The sequence below is a fragment of the Schistocerca americana genome, chromosome 1 (assembly GCF_021461395.2).
Source record: "Schistocerca americana isolate TAMUIC-IGC-003095 chromosome 1, iqSchAmer2.1, whole genome shotgun sequence".
In the NCBI taxonomy this organism is placed as follows: Eukaryota; Metazoa; Arthropoda; class Insecta; order Orthoptera; family Acrididae; genus Schistocerca; species Schistocerca americana.
This window is the reverse complement of record NC_060119.1, coordinates 139,647,759-139,671,113: the sequence shown is the minus strand read 5'-3', so window position 1 is coordinate 139,671,113 and position 23,355 is coordinate 139,647,759. Positions and strand designations below refer to the sequence as shown.

General features: G+C 39.5%; 1 protein-coding gene across 1 annotated transcript in view; it reads right to left on the bottom strand.

Annotated features, from left to right (window-relative positions):
• Nucleotides 1-23,355, bottom strand: part of LOC124607387 (baculoviral IAP repeat-containing protein 6) — a 315,981-nt gene that overhangs the window by 165,640 nt on the left and 126,986 nt on the right. The window contains exons 24-32 of the mRNA XM_047139740.1: nt 19,219-19,362; nt 18,921-19,127; nt 15,352-15,561; nt 15,044-15,255; nt 14,603-14,886; nt 14,209-14,393; nt 14,010-14,120; nt 13,601-13,885; nt 3,721-4,051 (exon numbers count right to left, since the gene is read on the bottom strand). Coding sequence (XP_046995696.1) covers nt 3,721-4,051; nt 13,601-13,885; nt 14,010-14,120; nt 14,209-14,393; nt 14,603-14,886; nt 15,044-15,255; nt 15,352-15,561; nt 18,921-19,127; nt 19,219-19,362 — 1,969 coding nt within the window. The remainder of the gene's footprint in view (nt 1-3,720; nt 4,052-13,600; nt 13,886-14,009; nt 14,121-14,208; nt 14,394-14,602; nt 14,887-15,043; nt 15,256-15,351; nt 15,562-18,920; nt 19,128-19,218; nt 19,363-23,355) is intronic.

Here is a 23,355-nt window from a genome sequence, read left to right as displayed (position 1 = left end):
AAGTTGTTTTGTATGTCAGTGCATTTGCTTAATGTCTTTGTAACACGGTATTAGCGTAATGTCTGTGCATCTATTTGCACGTTTCCTTTCTCAAAACCACAGCTGTTACAAAAATGGTTACACGCTGTCAGGAGGCAAGATTTCCGACCGACAGAATACCATTTTATATGTTCTGATCATTTTGAAGAAAGTTGGCTGATCGGTAGTGTTTTCATGGTCTAGGTTAGGTTGAAACTTGATAATTTGGCTAGGCGTGCAGTCCGGAACCACGCGACTGCTACGGTCACAGGTTTGAATCCTGCCTCGGGCATGGATGTGTGTAATGCCCTTAGGTTAGTTAGGTTTAAGTAGTTCTAAGTTCTAGGGGACTGATGACCACAGATGTAAAGTCCCATAGTGCTCAGAGCCATTTGAACCTTTTGATAATTTGGTCGTGAGTTGCCAAAGTACTATGCCATATATAATGCACTTTTCGTCATAAAATCTAAAGTAAGGTAGAGTCAGAAAATAACTATTAATATAGTGGGCAAATCTTCGAGTATTTTGATGCATTTTGCGTACATCTATCGTAAATGAACTACGAAAAATGCTAGGGGTCCAGTACATAACTTTTACGCTACGGCAGATTCCACGTAGTACATAAGATAAATTCATGAACAGTGACTAGTTGCTGTTTGTTCATAAATTAAAAAGTATATTGTAGTAACGTATTTAAATGAGGCATTATGTTTGTGACCTAACTCAAGGAAATGCATTTTATAACCAAAAGCGATGTATAAACATTCTAACTCCGCGCGTCAGTTTACCACTCTAATGGCCACCGGCCAGCTATTCAATTTGTCCGCTCATCACAGTCGACCACTCATGCGGTTGTGGGGGCCTGGTGCTGTTATACTTGCCAACAATGGCTGTCTGGAGTAGTGCAGAACTGTGATTCATCACTGAATACAATGTAATGCCATTCATCAGCGCTCCACGCCTCCCAGTCACAGCACTACTCCAAATGCAGCCATCTGTGTAGTGATGTTAACGGCAGCCTAACCACGGGATGGTTCTCACCTAGGCCAGCTGCTGCCCTTCTCCAACCAATGGTGCGGTATGTTGTAGAATGTTGCAGGGAGTCAATTACTTTCTCATATAGCACGTGCAGATATGAAGGAACTAAACTGTGCTTGGAGCAAAATACAGTAATCCTCCCTCATGGTCAGACACACGTGACGGGAGTCTTGGCACGGTGTATCCCTCATATTCCACGCAGTCCAACATCAGTCCACTGCCACATCGAAATGACTCAAAAAATATGGGTATTGCACAATTCTGAACGAAGACTGACTACGAGGCACCGTTCAAACTCTGTCAGATGCTCATAATGCTGTTTCACAAGTATGGAGCACCTCTGTGTCCTTCATAGTGATTGCTCAACATCTGACCCCTGTTAATGCCATTTACATATCCTAGCAGGTCTGATAACAACACTGAACACAGGCAACACTAATGCATTCTGGTGACCATTCTACAAGTTGCAGAGAATTGCAATTCTAATCATTTATATACCAGCCGAAGGTGTGTAATTTTACGAAGTTACACTGTGATACAATTGTGTCTTCTGGGAGCTTTCCTTTTTTCTCAGGCAATGTATGATAGGAAAGTTACATATCTGATATCTAATAATTCTGAGTCACATGTCTAATAATTGATGGAACTAAAGGTTTGTTTTCATACCACATATTTACTTAAATAACTTCACAAAAATGACATTGGACTAATTTCAAAGTATAGCTATCTCGTTTTGTTGTTCTAGTGACCTAACATTCATTGTCATTGCTCTATTTTTCATACACTCATTTTCTTTGTAAAGCAAAAGGTCAAGTCACTTTGTTACTCTCATACGCAATGATTCATATACAAATTCCAAAACCAGGCATCCTTTGCATACATTCTCTGATATCCAAAGATTTATAATTTGTGAGGTTACACCTATTTATATCTAAGACAGAAAGCTGGTGCCCAAAAGATGCCATGAATATAAATCCACATCAAATGATATGAACTATTTAATAAGACTTCATCTCATCAGAAACACTGCACCAAAAATTACAGAATCTTAAAGAGCATCTGCAAGATCCTTTCTCCACAAATGCAACTGAATGAAAGTGGCAGATCTGCAACTGCTAAAGCCCTATAACTGGAGACAAGATCACAGCAAAGGGAGAGTAAGACTACCGACTACCGTCCTTGCTATCTTCACCTAAGTCTCCTGTAATACAGCAACTGTAAGTGTTAGAGTGCACAGAATGAGAATTACATCCCTGAAGACTTCATCTAAACTACACCATGCAACACAATTAAGAGGCACTTTTTTGAAACCATGTAACTGTCTCCCAATGCAACACAGAAGTTTGGAATTTGGCTCTAAGGTGCCTACAACTTTCCCCTGGAATGGTGCAAAAGCATGGCGCTCTGTGACATCACCCTCAGGTTTGACGACACACATATGAAAAAAAGATCAGCAGTCAGAAGTTCATGTGACGTGCAAGTTGGGTTATTGATGTAGACTTGCAAAAGATTTCACCACAATTCTGTCCAGTGTCACCATGCACATGTCATAATATGAATGTCTCACAATACCTTTACCCACATCTCACCTCTTTGTATGATGCCTCTACAATGGAGATCAGAATTGTGACGTCCAGAATTAAAATAACAAGTTTTTCTTATGGGTGGCTAAGGAAAACATATAAGATACATAGCCACACAGGATCGACACAAAAGGGCCTCAGAAGGTGGCATAAAAAGTGTCAATGAAACCATCCCTTGCCTCGGGGCATTGATACTGACACATTCCTTGGTTTAAAAATAACTATTTGCAGTGCAATGGGCAACAGGCCTATGTTCTTGACAACATTAGACACTTACACCCTGCCCTTTCCCGGACAACCCATCTCTACCAACATCATAGGACTACAAGCCATTGAGTGTGATCTGACCCATTTGAAGTGTAGTGCAACCACAGTTTTTGCTCTAGTATTCAGGGTAGAACAGCTAGGGACTATTCAAAACCATTCAATGAAATTTGAATGTGATCCAAAGCAGCAAGGCTACAGAGACAATGACACAATGCAGCAACACTGCTTTTCTCTAGTAATTCTGTGGTTCTACGAAAGCACAATGTACATATTTAGGTGATCATTAACTGTGTCCACAGTACATTTCACTCCCAAGCATGGCTGTAGATCTGTAATATGATACTACAATGATGCACAATAGATCTCTTCACACTGAAATACATAGAACTACTTTAAAGCGGACACATTTAACATAGTTAACTGTTAACTTATTGCAGTGTTTCATCTTCAATTAAGAAGTAAGTTGTCATTAACCTTGAAAAATATGACTGGTGTAGTCTTTTGAGAAAATGATAGATGGTTTAACTGTAAAGACTGATGGAGCACTAAAATTAATACTGAGAAGACTATTAACTGTAACAAAGATAAAGTGTTTACCTTATTTTAAGTATAAAGCATAAACCACAAATACTGTTTAAATGGAATGAAGTTTTTACCTCCAATTAAATGTTGACACAAAAACAATAGTATGCTACATATCAGTTAATTCTGCCTCGATTTCAGATGGTATACAAATTTACTGTTCTATACGAAAGCACAAAAGAGACAAAGAAGGGTTCAAATACAATAAAACTAAATTTTTATATATACCCACCAGCATTTCCGCTTTCAGAGCTGTCATCTGCAGCAAACGCATCCTCCTGCTGAGACGTGCTGCTGCTAGCAGCTTCTGGATGAGATGGAGGAGGAGTAGCTTCGTGATCAGATATTACCAGCTCAGGATCAGTTTCACGAAATAAACGCGTTCCCTCAAGTATGTCCTGAAGCAAGCAGCTAATGGCATGGGATGCCCATGGACCACCCCATGAGGCTTTGTGCTGGTCATTCCACACAGCAAGATGGATAAGATGTAATAACTGTTCTTGAGTCACTAATTCTGATAATGATATTGCAGGTCGTGCAACAGCCACAATCCGAGCTATTACCTGAAACAGAAATTATCCATTTTTGAGATACTATACAAGAAAATACTATAAATACATGTAAAAATTCCTAAATTTGAGAGTTTCATCTCTGGATGACAAGTAAAGTTCACAAGTAGAGTAGCCATAACCACATTTATGTATCTGCCTCTCAGCACCTGATTCCAAATTTGATTCTCTTGTATTACAACAATCACAATCAAACTGTTTCCCACAACAGGACATTTTTCAATAACATCTAGTATTACTTTGACACTGCAAGTTTAAATCAATTACACAGACAAAATGATCCATAATGTAAATTTGATCATTTTGTGGTCAAATAAGTACTCTATAGCCACACAGTCAATTCGTTGGGACATAATATATAGCTTATTGTGAGGCAACAGATTTTCAATTTTAATTCACATATAAAACCATCAAATGATGTCTTGATTTAAAGGAAGCATTCAGAAAAAAAGTTGCTTTATTCAACTAACAAAAGGACGAATCTGATGAAGGGAGGAATCTCCCTTAAACTATTTACACCCTATCCATAAAGTGAGAGTAGTTTTAAAATAAGAAAGGGAATCGCTAGTGTGTAGTTAATGTAACTCTTTTGCTGCTTTGGGCATGTACACATATCATGCTACACCACTCCCCACGTGCTGAGGATGCATATACATGCGCCGTTCGGTTTTCCCTGCAGGGTTATAGGCACCTGTATATGTCCTGAGCTGCTAAACTCTTATTGATGAACTTCCATACCTCAGTAACTAAACAAGTTTCAAGTAATTTTGATATCTTACCTACATTTCACTTACTCTAATACATGAGCTAAAATCAAGCATATGCTAAGTTTATGCACTGCATTTTTACCTCTGCAAAATCTTTAAAATTTTGCACAATGTTTTACTTAATTTGATTCAGCGCAGTCACAATGGCAGGTAATGAAAAGAAATTCTGTCCTTTTTCGAGCAAAGTTATCAGACTGTAAGATGTGCAAAAATCAAAGTTTTTCAGCTAATTGTTTTCTTTGAATGGGATGGCAAGTACTTCATATCGGATGGAATGCAATCTCTCAGAACAAGCATCAACATTTGGCGAGCAGTATAGCCGTAAGAAAAGGCATATTAGCACTGTGGTGTCACCGCCAGACACCACACTTGCTAGGTGGTAGCCTTTAAATCGGCCGCGGTCCTTTAGTATACGTCGGACCCGCGTGTCGCCACTATCAGTGATTGCAGACCGAGCGCCGCCACACGGCAGGTCTAGAGAGACCTCCTAGCACTCGCCCCAGTTGTACAACCGACTTTGCTAGTGATGGTTCACTGACAAAATACCCTCTCATTTGCCGAGACGATAGTTAGCACAGCCTTCAGCTACGTCATTTGCTACAACCTAGCAAGGCACCATTATCAGTTGCTATTGATCTTGTTAATCATGTACCGTCAGACCGACGTTCACCATTAATGGATTAAAGTTAAGTATTCTGCCAGCTTCGTCCGCTTTTTTTCTAAAGTCTACATTCCTTGTCCTGTTCCAGACCTCACGCCAGCCTGCGTGAGCTAAAACGCGTGCCTTTCGGCTTCCTCTAGATTCCTGGGTTGGCTCTCCTGCCAATCCACAACAAGCACAGACTGTAGACAGCACATCAGCAGCAGCAGCGAAAGGGTTAAGGAAAAGAAATTCTTGGTACTGCCAATTCACACATATTAAAGTACAAGAAGCTTGCCTAGCATTTAAAACTAAAAGTTCCTTGCTAAGGGAAGAAAGTGGGTTAAGTTACTAATGTTAATTAGGAAGACTCCAGGATGTGAGAACAAGGGGATTTTTCTCATCTTTGTCTATCCTCAATGTTACTATAGGATGGACCATCTTAGGGGCATGGAAAGAATACTGGTATTTTTACTCATATCAGTACTTAACAGCGGGCATTGTATTGAATGAGCCTAGTAACAATTTATTACATTTTTATTATTTACCAAAATTATTTAATTATGCCTGATGACAGCACTGCCAACAGTGTAGTAGAGCAGTAAAAGGTAAGCCAAACAAGCAACCAGAAAGCAGTTTTGTCAACAAGATCTTGCTTGCTTGACCCACATTTCCAAAGTATACATTTTCTTGATCCCAGAGCTTGTGCTAGGGCAATATCATCAACAACTAATTTTGCTGCTACAGCTGGCATCAGCAGCAGCAAACCAGTTGGGGAGTCTTCTCTTGAAACTGTATCTGACTGTTGGAGTCATCATGGGATATTCAGAGGAAATAAAACAAGAAGAGATGGATCAGTCCCGTCTTTGGAAGCTGCTCCGCCCAACTAGAAAGAAGGAATGAACCTTTCTTTGGGAACACCTGCCATCACTCTGGGCAAATCCTTTAAAATAACATGAATAATTGAAATTTTTATTCCCTCAGTTCTATCTCCTGCAAACAAGTACAGGGTGATCAAAAAGTCAGTATTAATTTGAAAACTTAATAAACCACAGAATAATGTAGATAGAGACATTCCAATCCCGGGAGCGGAAAGACTTACCTTAGGAGGAAAAATGGACAGGTATACACTCGCGCGCACACACACACACACACACACACACACACACACACACACATATCCATCCACACATACAGACACAAGCAGACTTATGTCCCTCTTTCCTGATGAGGCAACCGTTGGTTGCGAAAGTTAGAATTTTGTGTGTATGTTTGTGTTTGTTTGTGTGTCTATCGACCTGCCAGCGCTTTCGTTCGGTAAGTCACCTCATCTTTGTTTTTTATATATAAAGTTCACAAAATGTCCAACAGATGGCGCTGGACAGCAAAACGTCAGAAACTGCCACCGTGGCAGAATAGAGGCACGCCGATATGTTACAGAATCACATCATCCCCAGCCTGACTGATAAACACCTGCTGGAACATACGATGTTTATGCAGGATGGCGCTCCACCCCATATTGCTAGACGCGTAATAGATCTCTTGCACGCATCATTTGGTGATGATCGTGTGCTCAGCCGCCACTTTCGTCATGCTTGGCCTCCCAGGTCCCGGAGACCTCTGTCCTCAGTCCGTGCGATTATTGGCTTTGAGGTTACCTCAAGTCGCAAGTGTATCATGATCGACCGACATCTCTAGGGATGCTGAAAGACAACATCCGACGCCAATGCCTCACCATAGTTCCGGACATGCTTTACAGTGCTGTTCACAACATTATTCCTCGACTACAGCTATTGTTGAGGAATGATGGAGGACATATTGAGGATTTCCTGTAAAGAACATCATCTTTGCTTTGTCTTACTTTGTTATGCTAATTATTGCTATTCTGATGAGATGAAGCACCATCTGTCGGACATTTTTGAACTTTGTATTTTTTTTTTTAATTCTAATAAAACCCCATGTTGTTCCAAGCATCTGTGTCAATTTTTACCTCTCTATCTACATTATTCCGTGATTTATTCAGTTTTCAAATTTATACTGACTTTTGGATCACCCGGTACATGACAATTTCAGTAACATAATTTCCTTCATAGTGTTTATTTTCAAACACCTTGTCAAAATCACATAACAGATTATTACCGAAACAAATGGATAAAATGTTAACACATTCCAGTTGGGTCACAGTGATCAGTGCAGCTCCCAGACGTTCTAAGCTTTTTCAACTTCCCTGTGTGGGTCTTGCTTATAAGATGGAGAAGGAAAGCAGGTTACTGTCCGTTTCAAAAATACCGTAATCTATTGCAAAACAACCATCAATTTCAGAACCAGATTCTTCAAGCAGCCTCAGAATTTCATCATCAGTCCAACTGTCCCCCATTTCACAACAACATTTTGCACTCAAGACAACTATGGAAGCACACTGCAACGACCAATGTGTGGGGACTGATCTTGTCCTTCTTCAAGTCACGGAGCACTTTGTGAAAGCAGGAACACCCATTTAGCAAAATGGTTCAAATGGCTCTGAGCACTATGGGACTTAACATCTTAGGTCATCAGTCCCCTAGAACTTAGAACTACTTAAACCTAACTAACCTAAGGACATCACACACATCCATGCCCGAGGCAGGATTCGAACCTGCGACCGTAGCAGTCCCGCAGTTCCGGACTGCAGCGCCTAGAACCGCACGACCACCGCAGCCGGCACCCATTTAGCAGCTCCCCGAAATAATAAAAGATGCAACAATTGACTTCAAGCTGTCACTGCTTGGAAATATCACATCATGAAATCAGGAAAGCTGTACTCCGAGATTCCTTGAGTGCCGACTGTTATGGAAATCAATTGTTTCTCATAAATTCTACAGGCAGCAATTGGGTAGTATTGAAAGTTACTTTGTGGAGAAAGAATGGGAAGGTTAGGTACAATTTAATTTATTTACTTTTGGGTATTATTCCGCTGTTTTTCTAATAATTTGTTGTCTTATGGTATTTCAAGTTCCAAATTCTTAAAAATTGAAATCTGTAATGAAAATAAAAATACTGCTTGACTTAACACTTGTATTATTCTATTTAATGCTTTCAAAAATCAACTACCTTGATTACAGATAGTATTATGAAAGGGATAGTTTCTACCCACCACATAGTGGAGATGTCGCAAAAAGGATGAAGTATGAGGAAACAAGATTAAATCTGAGGAAGTAGCCGGTAATGAAATGCCAAAAGTTTTCTGTCACAATTTCATTTTCTTGGTTACAGCGAGAAGGTAATATGTTACCTTTCTACCCGTTATTCATTTATTTCCACTCTGGTATTCTGAATCTATGGATTTCACTAGTAATCATAACAATGCTCATCATTCGCAAACCCAATCAACCGCATAATCAGACAGCGGTTGGCATTCATCCGTTCGGCCTTACTTCACTCAGCTCAAATAGCCCCTTTGGTCTGTAGGAAAGTTTGTTTCTACATGTGACGAGGATTCCCCTGACAGAGACATCATGTACACTATGCACACATTCACAAATTAACTTACAATTCATTCAGAAATCAGCTTAGAATCTGTTCAAAAATGTTCAAAAACTGACAGGGATGCGTTTCAAAGTCATATGAATAATCGACAGACTAACGTGCGCTGGATGTTAGGCGCTTTGTGAAACAAGGTTTTCCCCCCCTCAAGAATATTAATTTGCCCCCCCCCCTCCCCCTACATCTGTGCCTGCTGCGCATGCATGAATCAGACAGCTTGGGTGCTCCAGTAAAATTTTTCTCGGTAGCATCTAGCTGCGACTGCTTACACAGCCAACAGCAACATTTTGTAGCCAGAAGCGAGAGAAGGTACTACTCAACTGCGCATGCGCATGAACCCGCTTGTAACTGCTGAAAAGAATCTAATGTAAACAGTTGTGATGTCATGCTCGCCGGAGGCAATTTGTTGTTACGAAGCATTGCATAGTCTTCCTAAAGCCTTTGACACATTTTGCTGTTGGCAGACACTTGTATGAGCACTGGTTTTGTTGCTGTATATGGTGCATTCCCTTTGCAATTAAAGTTTTATTTTCGTTTTTTCTCTCATTCATGTTTTATTGCTACAGTATTATTCCGCAGTAGCGGGATACAGTAATATCCTTTGTTAGAGTATCGGTTCCTACCAGTCAAAATTACAAATATTTAACTGAAAACAAAAACAATGAAAAATTCCCGACATTCTAAAAAATTCACAGGTTTTCCCGGTTTTCTCCCGGATGAAAAAAATTCCCGGGTTTTTCCCATATCTCCCGGGTTGTATCCACCCTGTTTTCCTGTGGGCCTACTCCCTCAGATTTCATCTTGTTTCCCCATACTTCACTCTTTTTGTGACACCTCCGTTATATGGTGAGTAGCAACAATCCTTTTCATAATATTGTCATTGTTCCATCCTGGATATTCTGCTGTTTGATTGCAGATAGATTATAGATACATTTTAAAAACAGAGGTGGAGACATTGGAGCCAACAGACATAATCTACCCTAATCCGTTTATCGAAGACAAGTTCTGATGCCTTAAGGTGTCTCTCCACCCAATCATCCTCATCATCATCATCATCATCATCATAGGTTTAAAGGGACTCAACATCTTGGCTATCAACCAATTTCGTTGAAAATTCACTTAAAACAACATGAGAAAAATAAACTTGTCAGCTTCAGGGTCTCTGACCTTGCCCTCGTGGTTGAAAATGTGCACGACATTAGTTTAGGTAACTAAAAACATTTGTAGCCGATCAGTTAAGGATACATCAAGAAGCACTGTCATAATTAATAAGACTAAAAAGGGGTGAAATAATGAAGACTGTATAGACTAGATAGCTAATTAGCTTAAGCAACTTGCTACTCACCATAAAGATGACGCATTGAGTTGCTGACAAGCACAACAAAAAAGACTGTCACACACTGAGCATTTAGCTGAAGCCTTCTTCAAAAAAGGAATGGAAACACACACAGATTCACACAAGCAAACACATCTAGTGTATACACGACCGCGATCCCTAGCTGCCCAGTCAGAATGCAATTTTGCCATGTCAAACGCAAGCAGCAATACGTATGGGGAAAGGGAGGAGGGGGGGAAGATGAGTCAGTACTGCTTGGCGGAGTGTGCAGTAACTAGATGGTAGCTGGACAAGACTGCCAGGCATAGTGTCAGGATTCTGTGGGGGTGGGGGTAGAGATGGGGAGCAGTAAAAGAGAGGAGCAAAGAAGGTGAAAAGAACAGCAGGTGCTTTGGCAGAGACCAGAGCAGAATGAGGGTGAGGGGATGTGAACTGGAAAGAAGTGATAGGACAGAGGGGGTATAAACTGCTGGGTGGAGGGTGGAGGACAGTAGGTCGCCATAGGCTGAGGCTGGGGTGATTCCGGAGCGGAGAATCCTAACACAATCTATCCTTTTCATAATACAGTTAATAGCCCAACCTCGACTTTCCACTGTTTAATTAGCTTAAACAGTTACATAAGTTAGAGAGGTATTTCCCCCACAACCAACTTTGACACTGGACATTAAAGTGCTTTAAATTTTGTAATAAAATCACATTCTCTCAGGAAATGTATGACTGTTAGCTGCTGTCCCATCATCTTCAAGAAGGAACGTAGACAAGTCGATGGCTTGTCTCAGACCAGCCAGCAGGAGAAACACTGTGAGAATATGGGCTATCGTGACATGATTACCACAGCTGCATCACCACAGCTGCATCAGGGTAGGGTGCTCCTGATGTAAAAGAAACTCACTGGTAAGCCTGTGGTGGCCGATAAGTAGTCAGTACCACACAATGGGATTTCTACAAGATGCTTGGAGAGAAGTGTGCTCCACCATGGTGGTCCCCTTGATTCCCCTCAGCTTGTTGCGGGTTGTGGTAGCCTGCCAGCCCATACACCAGGTTTGCAAAATTTGACGTTGCAGTTGCATAAGTAGGTCCACACCGAGTTCTCCAAGTTCATGTTTGTCCCTGTGGTTGTTTCTTTAGCTAATTTGTCAGCTTTTTCATTTCCCGAAATACGTATGTGGCTCAGCGCCCAGATGAGTACGGAGATTCTGAAGTGTTGGAGGTCAACCGATAGGTCTTTGATGCTTAGTGACCAAAATGTTTCTGGGACAGTTCTGAGATATGCCTTTTAAGGAGCCCATGTTATCACTACAGGCCACAAAGACCTTCGCTGTGTGAGTTTTAAAGTATTGCAGAGAAGCGACCAACTCTGCAGCGTATACACTTCATGCACTCAGCAGAAAATACTACTTGTGTCCCCTTGTAAGAGTGCCAAACCATAACTAATCCTTTCGTTAAGTTTCGATTTATCTGTGTACATGTGTGTCAAATTTGGGTAGTTGTGGAGGATCAAACTGAATAGGCATCTGAGAATGGTATGTCAGCACTTTCCTAAGAGCCACGGAAGAGGTCTATTCAAATCATAGGGGTGCTGAGAGGAAGCACTATGCACTCAGACAAGAGAAGGCAGTCAGAGATCCTTGCACAGAGTTTCCAATCAAACCCCAACTGGTCTAGTAATTTTTTGGCGAATCATAAACGTCAGGAATTATTGACTGTTACCACATAGTTCCTCACAAATCGTTGGTGCCTGACAGCCAGTGGCGAGGCACCAGCTTACACCAGGAGGCTACATACAGGGCTTGTACTCAAAGCTACAGCTGCCAGCTGCATGTCGCTGTGGTAGACAGGGCCTAACAAGCTCTGTAGTAATGGTGCTACCATCCTACGGGCAACACATCCACGGCCAGGAAAGAGAAAATCAAAGCTTTGTAGTACTGCAGAAGAACTGTGCAGTCTGCACAAAAAGATGCTGCTGAGACATCTGATGGTATTAAGTTTCCTCGTGCATTTTGCTTTGAGCTGGCATACATATGGTAATGATGTTAACTTACTACCAAATAAAAGGACTAATAATTTGAAAGTTCCAACAACTTCATGTAAATGAATACCAAGGTAAAGTTTTGGATTAGGGTTCACAGTTCTCAGTCAACAAAATGCTTGAAGCTGAAGCTTCAGCAGCACGAGCATCTCTGCTATATGGCAAGTAGCGATTATCCTTTTCATAATACTGTTACATTCCATCCTGGATTTTCCATTGTTTGATTTTACAACTAAATAAGCATATAAATTCAATACAGCATCCAAGCACCAAAACACCATTCACACTGTTATACATGACCCAGTCACATTAATGTTACCATCACCTATTCTTGATGTTAATGTGCAATAACTGCTCACAGACAAGCGGCAGTACTAGTAGTACAGGGTATATAAATTGTGTCAAGGGGAAACAGTACAGTTTCCGGCATACTGTCGAAATGGAGAGATTTATCTGACGTCCAAAAGAGCACGATCAATAGCTTTTGGGCCAAGTGTGGAAGTGTTTCCTAAATGGCTAAGTTTGTAAACTGTTTGCATGCCGCCACTGGTTAGAATATAAAGTACATGGCTAAATGCCACAATCCAAAACTGGCACTGAGGATACTGTGGTGAACCACAGGCCATAAATGATAGGAGTGAATGACCGTTGCAAAGATGTGTACAGGTGAATAGATGTGCAACTGTTAAGCAAGTGACTGCCCACGTGAACCAAAAGGCTGCAAAAAGCTGGAATTTGCATGTCAGTACCACAACTGGATGTTCACTGAGTGGCAACAGGTAGCCTCTTCAAATGAATCACATTTTATGCTCTGTCAGACAGATGGCTGTTGACTACACACAGTTTGTGTTTTCCTCAGCACGGCAGCATCATGTAACGTGTCACACAACTCGCGTGGTCAGAAAAGCACCAGGATGAGTTCACCAAACTCCCCAGATTTTAACCGAGTCGAGAATCTGTGGAACCATTTCAATCAGGCTGTTCGCGCAGTGGATCCTTAAATGAGAAACGTGGCCATGCACTGGAGTTTCAGATTCCTGTCGGTACCTCCCAGAACTTCCCTCACTTTCTTCCTCCATGTCTGCGATGTAGAGGTGGTTATTCAGGCCTTTGGCAGGTGGTCAGAATGTGACTGGATTGTGTATGACAATTTTCATGAAAAAATTTACTTACATGGTACATAGCACATTCAATTTATTTACAATCAGAAAAAAAAGAGTTATTACTTATTTGTAATTTTGATACACACCTTGCAAGCAAGAAGGAACATATCAATATTACAAGTGAAGTCCATGCTAAGCACGAGTGACACAAGACCCCGAGCAACTGGTAGACATCGTTCCTGTGGCAATAACAGGACTGGATCACGAGGGTCTGAAGTAAGTGTTGTCGTCTCAGACTCCTCTCGCTCAGACCCTACTCGACTGCTACCACCTCCACTACCTCCGCTCCTCGTTTGTGATCCACGACTGTTAAACTGCTTTGACAGCAGTGAACCATCTGTTCGACGTATCTGTAGTATGTCCTTGATATGCTGAAAAACAGATATACATCATCTTTCTTTTGACCCGAAGCAGTTCTGATGCTCCTGTAATACTTTACTATTAACAAAAATAAATACAATAAAATAGAAATTTAGTGAATCAATCTAAAGTTACCTTGGCAGAGTGTTGCTTCAAAGTTTTTTTAAAAAATTGTTCCTGCTGTTTCAAAGCAGCCTCTAACTTGCTGGAGAGATTAGCTGCCTGGCTAGACAGTGCAGAAAGAGCCTTAAAAATAAAATTAGTATATCAGGCTGTAACAGCACAAAGTAAAGGAAATGTAACATCACAGTCAAAATTGCCAAATAACAAGTACCTGTTTCGAGGCATGGTAAGTTTTATTAGAAAGTTCTATATCCTCTAAATGTTGTTTATGGTGCATCAGGCGTTTCTGTAACTTTCTTCTGTAGCTTCTGGAAGCATTGCTACGGGCTGAGCTTGCCATCTTCCGCTGCATCGCCATTTCTCCTTGTATGAAATCCCACCGTGACGGAGTAGCTGCTGCAGTTAAGACAACATTTCATTTTATTCCACCAAGATATTGATTAATCTACTCAATTTCACAACTGTACTATCTGCAACACACAACTTTTCCATCAACAGCCCACGGTAACCCTAGTTATGTTACATTTAGGCAATACTCCACAGTTCTAATCCACACTCCTACTGTGTTCTCTACATTTAAAAGCCATAGTGCACATTATACGCACCTGCTTCCTTTTCCTTAGCCTTCTCTGTGGTTTCATCACCATTGGAACTACATACTGCCCCTGTACTACAGCTGGCATCTAGACAGACAGACAGAAACAGCAGCACCCATCCAATCTGAGAGAGATCCATCTCAGCTCGTAGAAATCCTGAGGCAGAATGCTGAGGAGTGGCAAGAGGTGACAGAAGGCGTGTCAGCATTGACAGAACGCTATCTAAGACTGACGATCGTGATGCTCCTCCAGCAAGTGACTTACGACCAAGGTAAGTCAACAGAATGAAGACCCTGAGCAATACAACAGATATCAGACAAAACCTTAAATCTTTCTATACCAACACATCACTCAAAATAAAGTACTGTAAAAGCAAAAGCAAGTTAATGAATTTCACTGTATGTGGTTTCATTTTTTATTACACATGAAAGTAAAATTTCCAGTTTATACCTATCCTGTGGGAAAACAGCTGTGTTCTGTGAACTATACAGACGACTCAGAGTTGAGGCAAGAAAATCTCCCCACCATGGTTGCATGCCACACATTCGTGCCAAGAGTGTGCAAGCTGAAAGTTGGATGTGAGTGTCTTCTCGTACACAGAGCCAATGGAAGAGTCTTTCACATACACTCTGATCAAATATATTGTACAAGGAGACCGGAACCTAAAAGAGCAAATACCAAAATTACATTAGCAGGAAATTTTCATTAGGAAAACACCATGCTTTCATTCTGCAGTAAATGTCTGAGAAGTTATTTACCCTTGGAACAGGGCCTATTTCATAGACTAGATACAAAAGAACATCAAGAAGACCTTCTCCCAGGACTCTCAATTTGTCTGTGCAGCAAGTTGCCAGTAATTTCTGAGTGTCTCGAATCTGTGGAAGGACAGCCAGTTTTCCTTGTGCTGTTTCAAGTCGTCTTATCACACTGCACACTAAATTTAGCTGATGCTGAAATGTCACACATTCCTGCAAAATAGACATAAAAACAGTATAGGAAGCAGTAAGTCTATGAATATAAAATACAATAATGTTTGAAATTTGTAAATTAAGTAATATTTTAATAAAAAAATTGTTTTGCGAGTTAAACAATTATTGAAACTTTAGTGTGTAGAAATGCAAACATGTAAGGGGAAGGCAGGAAACTCGATCACAGCTTCAGTTAAACAAATCCTTTCAGGTTACCTCCACATAGGACGCACAATTTACACAACATATTTTACAGTTCACCAGCTGCATGATTTTTTTAGGTCAAAAAGATCTGATGAGTTGGGGAATATACACCTACAGGGTGTATACATGGACACGGAAAAAAAAATTCCCAGATTTCCCAGTTGAAAATACATTTTTTTCGTGTTAAGTGACAGTATAATTTTCCACAGCACTGTAAAACTTATAAATCCTTTGAACGTTTATGGTTTTATACACCAATGTAGAATTTCCCGGCACTTTAGAAAATGAAACGCAGGGGGGGAAAAGAGCACGTTTTGAAAAATATTTGATGTGCAGCAACATGTACACTGCATATTTTCATGTTACGAAGGTATAAATTCGAATTCCACCAAACACCGCATGTTACTTTCCGAAGCATAGAAATTGAGATTGTGACACGCTTTTCTAAGCCAGTCATAGCTCATGTCACGTGATCTCGCCAGCTGATGACAGCATAGGACACATGATGTAGTCAGTCAATAGCAAGATCACTCTCAAGTAGCGCGAACACACAAATAAGAAAAGTTAATCGTTTAAATTAATATACATAGTGTTGCTACAAGAAAAACAAAGCTTTCACATATAATAGTGGTCTCAAAGATTAATAAGCTGCAAGAGAAGCTAAGCTTCCACATATAATGTTGATCTTTTTTGCGCATGTTACACTTTAAGATACATCACACAAATGAGCCAGAAAAATTTTTAGTAACGACGTAAATGTCTGATCTTCTGGGCTCGAAATTGGTCTAGATGGTCGTTCTCAAAGAGCTGATTTTTAAATGAGAGTCAAACGCTCTGTGATTTAAGAAATTCATCACACATTCTTACACATAATTCATCTTGCATAAAAGGAAATTAACTTTGAAAGTAACGCTTTTCAAACCACCATTCGCAATATTTTTCCCTGACCTGTTAGAAATTGGGTTTGTTTCAGCAGTTGCCAGAGAGCGCCAGATAACAGGCGTCACTGCGCTTGCACAGCTACGATGACGCAGGAAGAGCGCATGTTCATACGTGCAAAACATTGAAAGATCTTGCATTATATCATAAAAGAAACAAGACATTAGAGGATACTTCAAGAGCATCAGAATTTCGTGAACCATACTAAAATGCAAAATAATAATTCGTATGTCCAGAGTCGGATGTAAATTTTCGTGAGTACTTGTATTATCTTATATTTATCGTGGTATAATGCCATACGAGCTAGAAGAAGGAAAACGTGCACTTAAAATGCAGCAAACAGTTGAAACTAGTTAACAGTGTCAAATTAAACACTCCGTTTCAAATAAATTCACTGCCTCAGTGCAAAAGATTAATAAAAGCCAAATCTCTTTAGCAAACTGACAAAAATAACTTCCTTGTTCTGCAAGGCGATTAATGCTTGACTGTCAAAAAGAAGGAAATAAAACCTGAAACTAATAACATATTTTAGCCTTCCATAACTATGCAAACGTATTTTAATTCATTTGATAGCTCCTGGCCACAGAAATCCGTTTTGTTTTCATTTAATGTGAGAGCAATAAATGAAGAGGAAACAGCAAAATCACTAAACGTAAACACAGGTCACGTGGAGACTAACTGCCTCCCCACTACACCTCAGACTGCTCTGTGGATCAGACCTGGATCTCCGATATTTCCGAATCGGGGCAATATCAGATAGTGGTGCCCAGCCACACATCTGTAGCCAAAACTGGGAGAAGGTACTACACATAAGTGACTCAACTGCGCATGCACAAGAGACCGCCCGCAACTGCTCAAACGAATGTAATGTAAACAGCTGTCACGTCATGCTTATTGTAGGCAATTTATTGTTAGGAAGCACTGATAGTCTTCCTAAAGCTTTTGACACACTTTGCTGTTGGCAGACACTTGTATGAGCACTGTGTTTTCAGTATTATTCTGCAGAAGTGGGACACAGTAATATCCTTTGTTAGAGTATTGGTTCTTACCAGTCAAAAATCACAAAAATGTAACTGAAAACTAAAACAATGAAAAATTCCCGGAGTTCTAAAAAATTCCCAGGTTTTTCTTGGTTTTTTCCTGGATGAAAAAATTCCTGGGTTTTTCCCAGATCTCCCGGGTCGTATACACCCTGACCTAATAGTAAAGACGTATCTGAAAAGCCAGTTTCTAAACAAGTCTTTAAAATGTGTGTTTATTAATGAAGAGTAACTACATGTTGTTATTAAATTGGAGGAACAGAAGTAAGTGTTTTGTTGACAAAGTTTAGACTAGATAACAGCAGAAGTAGAAGTTCAAGGAAAAATAATTTACAAAAACAAAGTTAATATCTGCACCACTTTCAACTATAATGTCAATAAAACAGACATTGAATAAAATGATCTCATATTCCAATTACTATTGCTATCTTTTCAAGGGAAGTCAAATGGTACACTAAAAGTGTTTCTGTTTGTTTGTGATGCCAACTATACTTTCTCTCACTTTGCATCGGAGAATAAGAAATAATCAGAACAGTGCCTAAAATTAATAATAATAATAATAATAATACAGAAAAAATTAAGGAATCTGTAAGGCAAGGATACACACAAAGACAATAAGATGTTTCCCAGAAAGACTCCAGCACAGAACCTAAGCTATCCACAGTAAAACTTCAAGGAAAGAGATGGTGTTGACTTCATTTGATTGTAAAATCATACCGTGCTGGAGATTACCACTCAAGGACAAAGTACTTCTAAATACATGCATAAACATTTATGTAGTATATATTCTTCTGTGAACGTTAGAAAAATTTTATTGTAAGTCCGAGTGGAGTATTTTTTAAATCAATAGTGGGAAAAGAAAAATGGAAAAATAGTAGAAAATAGACTGGGGGGAAAGGAATGAAAGGGGAGATTGCCTGTTAGGTTTTTGTGCACAGCTCAACCAATGCAAAACATTGTTTAAAAAACTATGAAAGAAGGTTGCATACGAGTTTCTACACGAGAAAAATAGTGAAAGTAAGAATATTTTCTGTTCAAATTGAGCCTACAGGCTAGCTCTCACTGAGATGCAGGTGGATGAGTGTCTTACCTCATCTTTTGTTATTTCCATCAAGAAATTTCCTATATCACAGTACATAAGAACATAAATTTCTACTGATATTGTTACATACTTACATGAAATGATGTCATTATTTTCTGTCCTTCCTGAGTTGGGAACAGTTTTTCAAATTCCCTGCCCCTCTGTAGGTAATGATACATATGTACAACATTAGGTATTTCTGATGTCAGCAATGGTGTCAAAAACTCTTGTAACTTAGCACATGCCAAACTGTATCTGCAATGTATATCTTCAAAGAGTGCTGACAACATACGCAGATGGGCCTACAAAAGATGACAAGATTTTTTAGTGTCAATGTATCAAATACTGAATGGTATACTGTATCTAAACTTAAATTATGGAGGTAGAGCTCACCTGTATATTATCTGATGAAACCTCTCTAAGGTCATTGTTGTTTGCATAATTTTCTCCGGGTAAAATTATAATGTGACCGTAGAAAGATCCAATGGGAATTTTGCACCTAGTTGTGCTCATACCATACCTTCCTATGGTTGTAATCTGGAAAAAGAGAAAGAAAGGACAGAAATGAAAAATTTTTACTTTTTAGATTAAGTATTATCCTGACAGTTGTGTGATGAGGAGCTGAACTTTCCACACGGTAAGTAGGAATCAAAACTGATTATATTTTCTCAATTTAATTTTTATTTCATGTTCTCTCTTCTTTCAACTTAAGAAAAAATCTTTAAGGATTTCATTTTGCTTTCTGTATTTACATACACTGTATTAAAACTGGAGATGAGTATGTGCCCTCCAATTATAGTCCCATCTCCTTCCCTAATTCACAATGTTATTTTATTTTTTGGTAAGGTACACACAGGTGCCCTTTTCATTGTAAGTGTCTGTGACTTGACACCTCATATGTGGCAAGTAGCACCTTATCAATTCAACTGTTGTTATATAAAAATACTATTATATGGCATAATCTTCTGGAGAAATGAAGCTAAGATCAAAAAATCATTTATTGTACAGGAGCAAGCAGTAAGAATATGGCAACTGAAAAAAATTGCCTTCATGGACAGAGGGGTTCTTACACTTATATGCCAATACTTATACACCCTAATGGTATTTGTGGCTAATAACAAGGGTGAATTTAGAAGAATGATTATCTCAGTATTTCCATTACAACACACTGATGGTAATGACATAAGTTGTTTCCTATCTTGCTCAATATGTTTAAGCTTTGCTATAAGTGCAATAAAGGTCCACTATTAGAATATTTGGAGAGCTGTAAGCAATGAGAAGTGTGGTAATACACAAGTAGTTGCAGCTAAGTTCTTAAATATTTCTGATATGACTTCTTTTCTGATAAAACTTACATTACTGATAAAGTTAAAAATTACTTTATAATTTAATATGCCTTAAATGTAGTGTTACTGGCAGAATTTTAAAGTACAGAGCTTAAAAACCTCAATTAACATAACTGGAGCCACTTATTAAAATATCTAACAATGGAGGGAACTCTAAACTTAAGACAGGCACTTTTTCAAAGGTACTGGCAAATTAAACATTGCATGAAGTGTAAAGAAAAGACAATGTAGATGAAAAATTACCTGTCTACATCATTCAAACTAATTTTTAACGAAAACAATCAATTTTTGACAAAATAATTTAATTGTATAGATAAAAAATCTACTCACCAAGCAGTGGCAGAGCATACACATAAATGAGGGTTGTAATTAGGCAAGCTTTTGGAGCCAGTGGCACCTTCTTCAGGCAGAAGGGTTGAAGGGGAAGGAAGAGGAGTGAAGGAAAAGGACTGGTGAGGTCTAGGAAAAGGGGTAGATTTTGGGAAAGTCATAAAGAACCACAGGTCAGGGGAAACTTACCGCACAGGATTAGAAGGAAAGACTTTCCTTTTCATCCCACACAGGGTGCATAGGAAAGGCGAAATATGGAACAAGTACAAAAACACAAGGTGAAGAAACAAAAAGTTAAAGATTTACTGATGACATTGCAGTTCTGTAAGAGGCAGCAAATGATTTATTAGATCAGATGAAAGGAATTAGTAGTTTCTTTAAAAGAGATAAGATGAACATCTACAAAAGTAAAACAAGGGTAATCGGACTTAGTCGAATTGAATCAAGTGATGCTGAAGGAATGGAATTAGGCAATGGGATGCAAAGTGGAATACATTTTTTGTCATTTCAAGAGCAAATAATTAACAATAGTAGAAGTCAAAGGGATATGAAATACAGACTTGCAATAGCAAGAAAACTTTGTCAAAAAAAGTTAACATCTAAGACACGTTTCAATGCTACGAAGTCTCTCCTGAAGCTATTTGTCTGGATGTGAAAATGATAAAGACTTTGCACAACAAGAAAATAGGAACTTTCGAAATGTGGTGCTATAGGAGAATCCTACAGATTAGATGGGTGGATCAAAGTAATAAGGCAGTATTAAATAAAATTGAAGAAAAAGAAATTTATGTAAGAATCTCACTAAATAAGGGGAACAATTGACAGGCATCGAGGAATTATCCATTATGTATGGGAGGAAAGTGTGAACATTAAAGATAGTAGGGAGAGACCAAGGGTTAACTACAATAAGCAAGTTAACATGTTGAACAAGTTGGTTATAATTAAATTAATGTTGTTCCAAGTGCTGCACTGCTGGCTGTATATATCACAGGATGCTGAAACATTGTAGGCATGTTCATTTGTTCATTAATTGGTTCGCATCACCAAGTGAAAATATCACACTGTAAGCAGTCAGAATGTGAAATGCCTCCTGTCTTAACATCAGTATGCTTTTCGTCACTCTGTGCCATGTATTATTTCTCTTGTGAAGTGATTGTTGGCGTAAAGAGTTAAAAATGTTGAAGTTTTCCATATGAAACACAGTGGGTATTGTGAAGAAAGACGATGTACTGTTGGTAAAGTTGTTTATCAGAATGGCAGTAATAGCAGCACCGCACTGCGGAATATCGCCGACAGAAGCAACTACGAAGAGGCCCCATGTGAATAAATGGGCTAAGAAATATGATTAAGAAATCTGAAGAATCAGGGGGCAGGTGAGAGATATAGTCCACGTCCATGACAGTTGTTGATGAAGTTGTTGTAACTGTAGCCAACTGTGCAACACATGCCTCAAATCCTGCAGCCAGTGCTCGAGCTGTGTCACTGGAATTCTCTCTCCCCAGGTCAACAATTCAAAAGATTTTCTGGCGCATTTGACACTGGTATCCCTACCAGATTCACCATGTGCAAGAAATGAACCCTCAAGATAGGCCATAATACCGTGATTTTGCCCTACATTTTTTTGGCGTTCAAGGAAATGGATGACATGTGGCCAGAGAATATTCTTTAGGCAGATGAGGTACATTTTACTCTGCATGGTACTATGAATGCACAGAACTGTCGCATATGGGGTCTACTCCGCCACATGTTGTGCAGGAACATTCACTGTATTCAGCTATAGTGGCTCTCTGGCGTGGTTTCACAAGCTCCTTCATTCTCGGTTAGCTTTTATTTGAGGAGAGGACATCTCATGGGCCTATTAGGTGCACAGCTACATATGCACATTATTAGGACCTCCTTGTGAAAAACACAATTCCAGCTTTGCAAAAACGCCATTATGTACTCGGCATTATTTTCATGCAAGATGGGGCAACACCACATGCTGCTTGCCAGTTGAAAGATTTGCTTTGAGAAACCCTTGATAATGAGAGCATCATCTCCAGGCAGCTTCAAGATGTATGATCTTCCAGATCCACCAACCTAAGTCCACGTGTCTTCTGGTTGTGGGGTATCTGAAAGATCACGTCTATCAGGGACACATCCAGACTCTTCCTGATCTGAAGGATAGCATACAATGACACATCACTCTGATTACACCAGATATGCTGAGAGCAGTTGTTGACCATGCCATGTTACGGATGTAGTATGTTGCCGAATCAGGGGGCTGTAATGAAAACATGAAATGTATTTGCAATTAATATGGACAACAATCAGCTCTATAATGAAATGACGACAATAAAAATTTGTGGCGAACCAGGAATCGAATCCAGATTTCCCGTTGAACGCAAGTGGTCGCCTTACCAATAGACTATCCAAGCATGACTCACAGAAAGACCCAAACTTCCATATGCCTACAGTGTGCACTCATACATGCCTTCATTTCTGAAGGAACATTAGATTGTACTTCTGTACAACACAGGTACTGCAATATTGTATTCATCCGCAGAAACCAGGTAGTGACTTTCAACTAAAATCTCCCCCGTGTAAGGGAATAAAAAAAATGAATGTATGAGTGCAGGTTGTAGACATGTGGCTGATGACATGGAAGTTTGGGTTTGACTGTGAATCATGCTCAGATAGCCAAATGATAAAGCAACTGCTTGCAATAAGTGGAAAATCCGGGTTTGAGTCTCATTCCAGCTCAAATTTTCATTGTCGTCACTCCATTATACAGCTGGTGGTTGTCCACATTCATAACAGTGAATACATTTCATGACGCATGTCCGAAGCAACACTGTATCATACTTCTGAACAA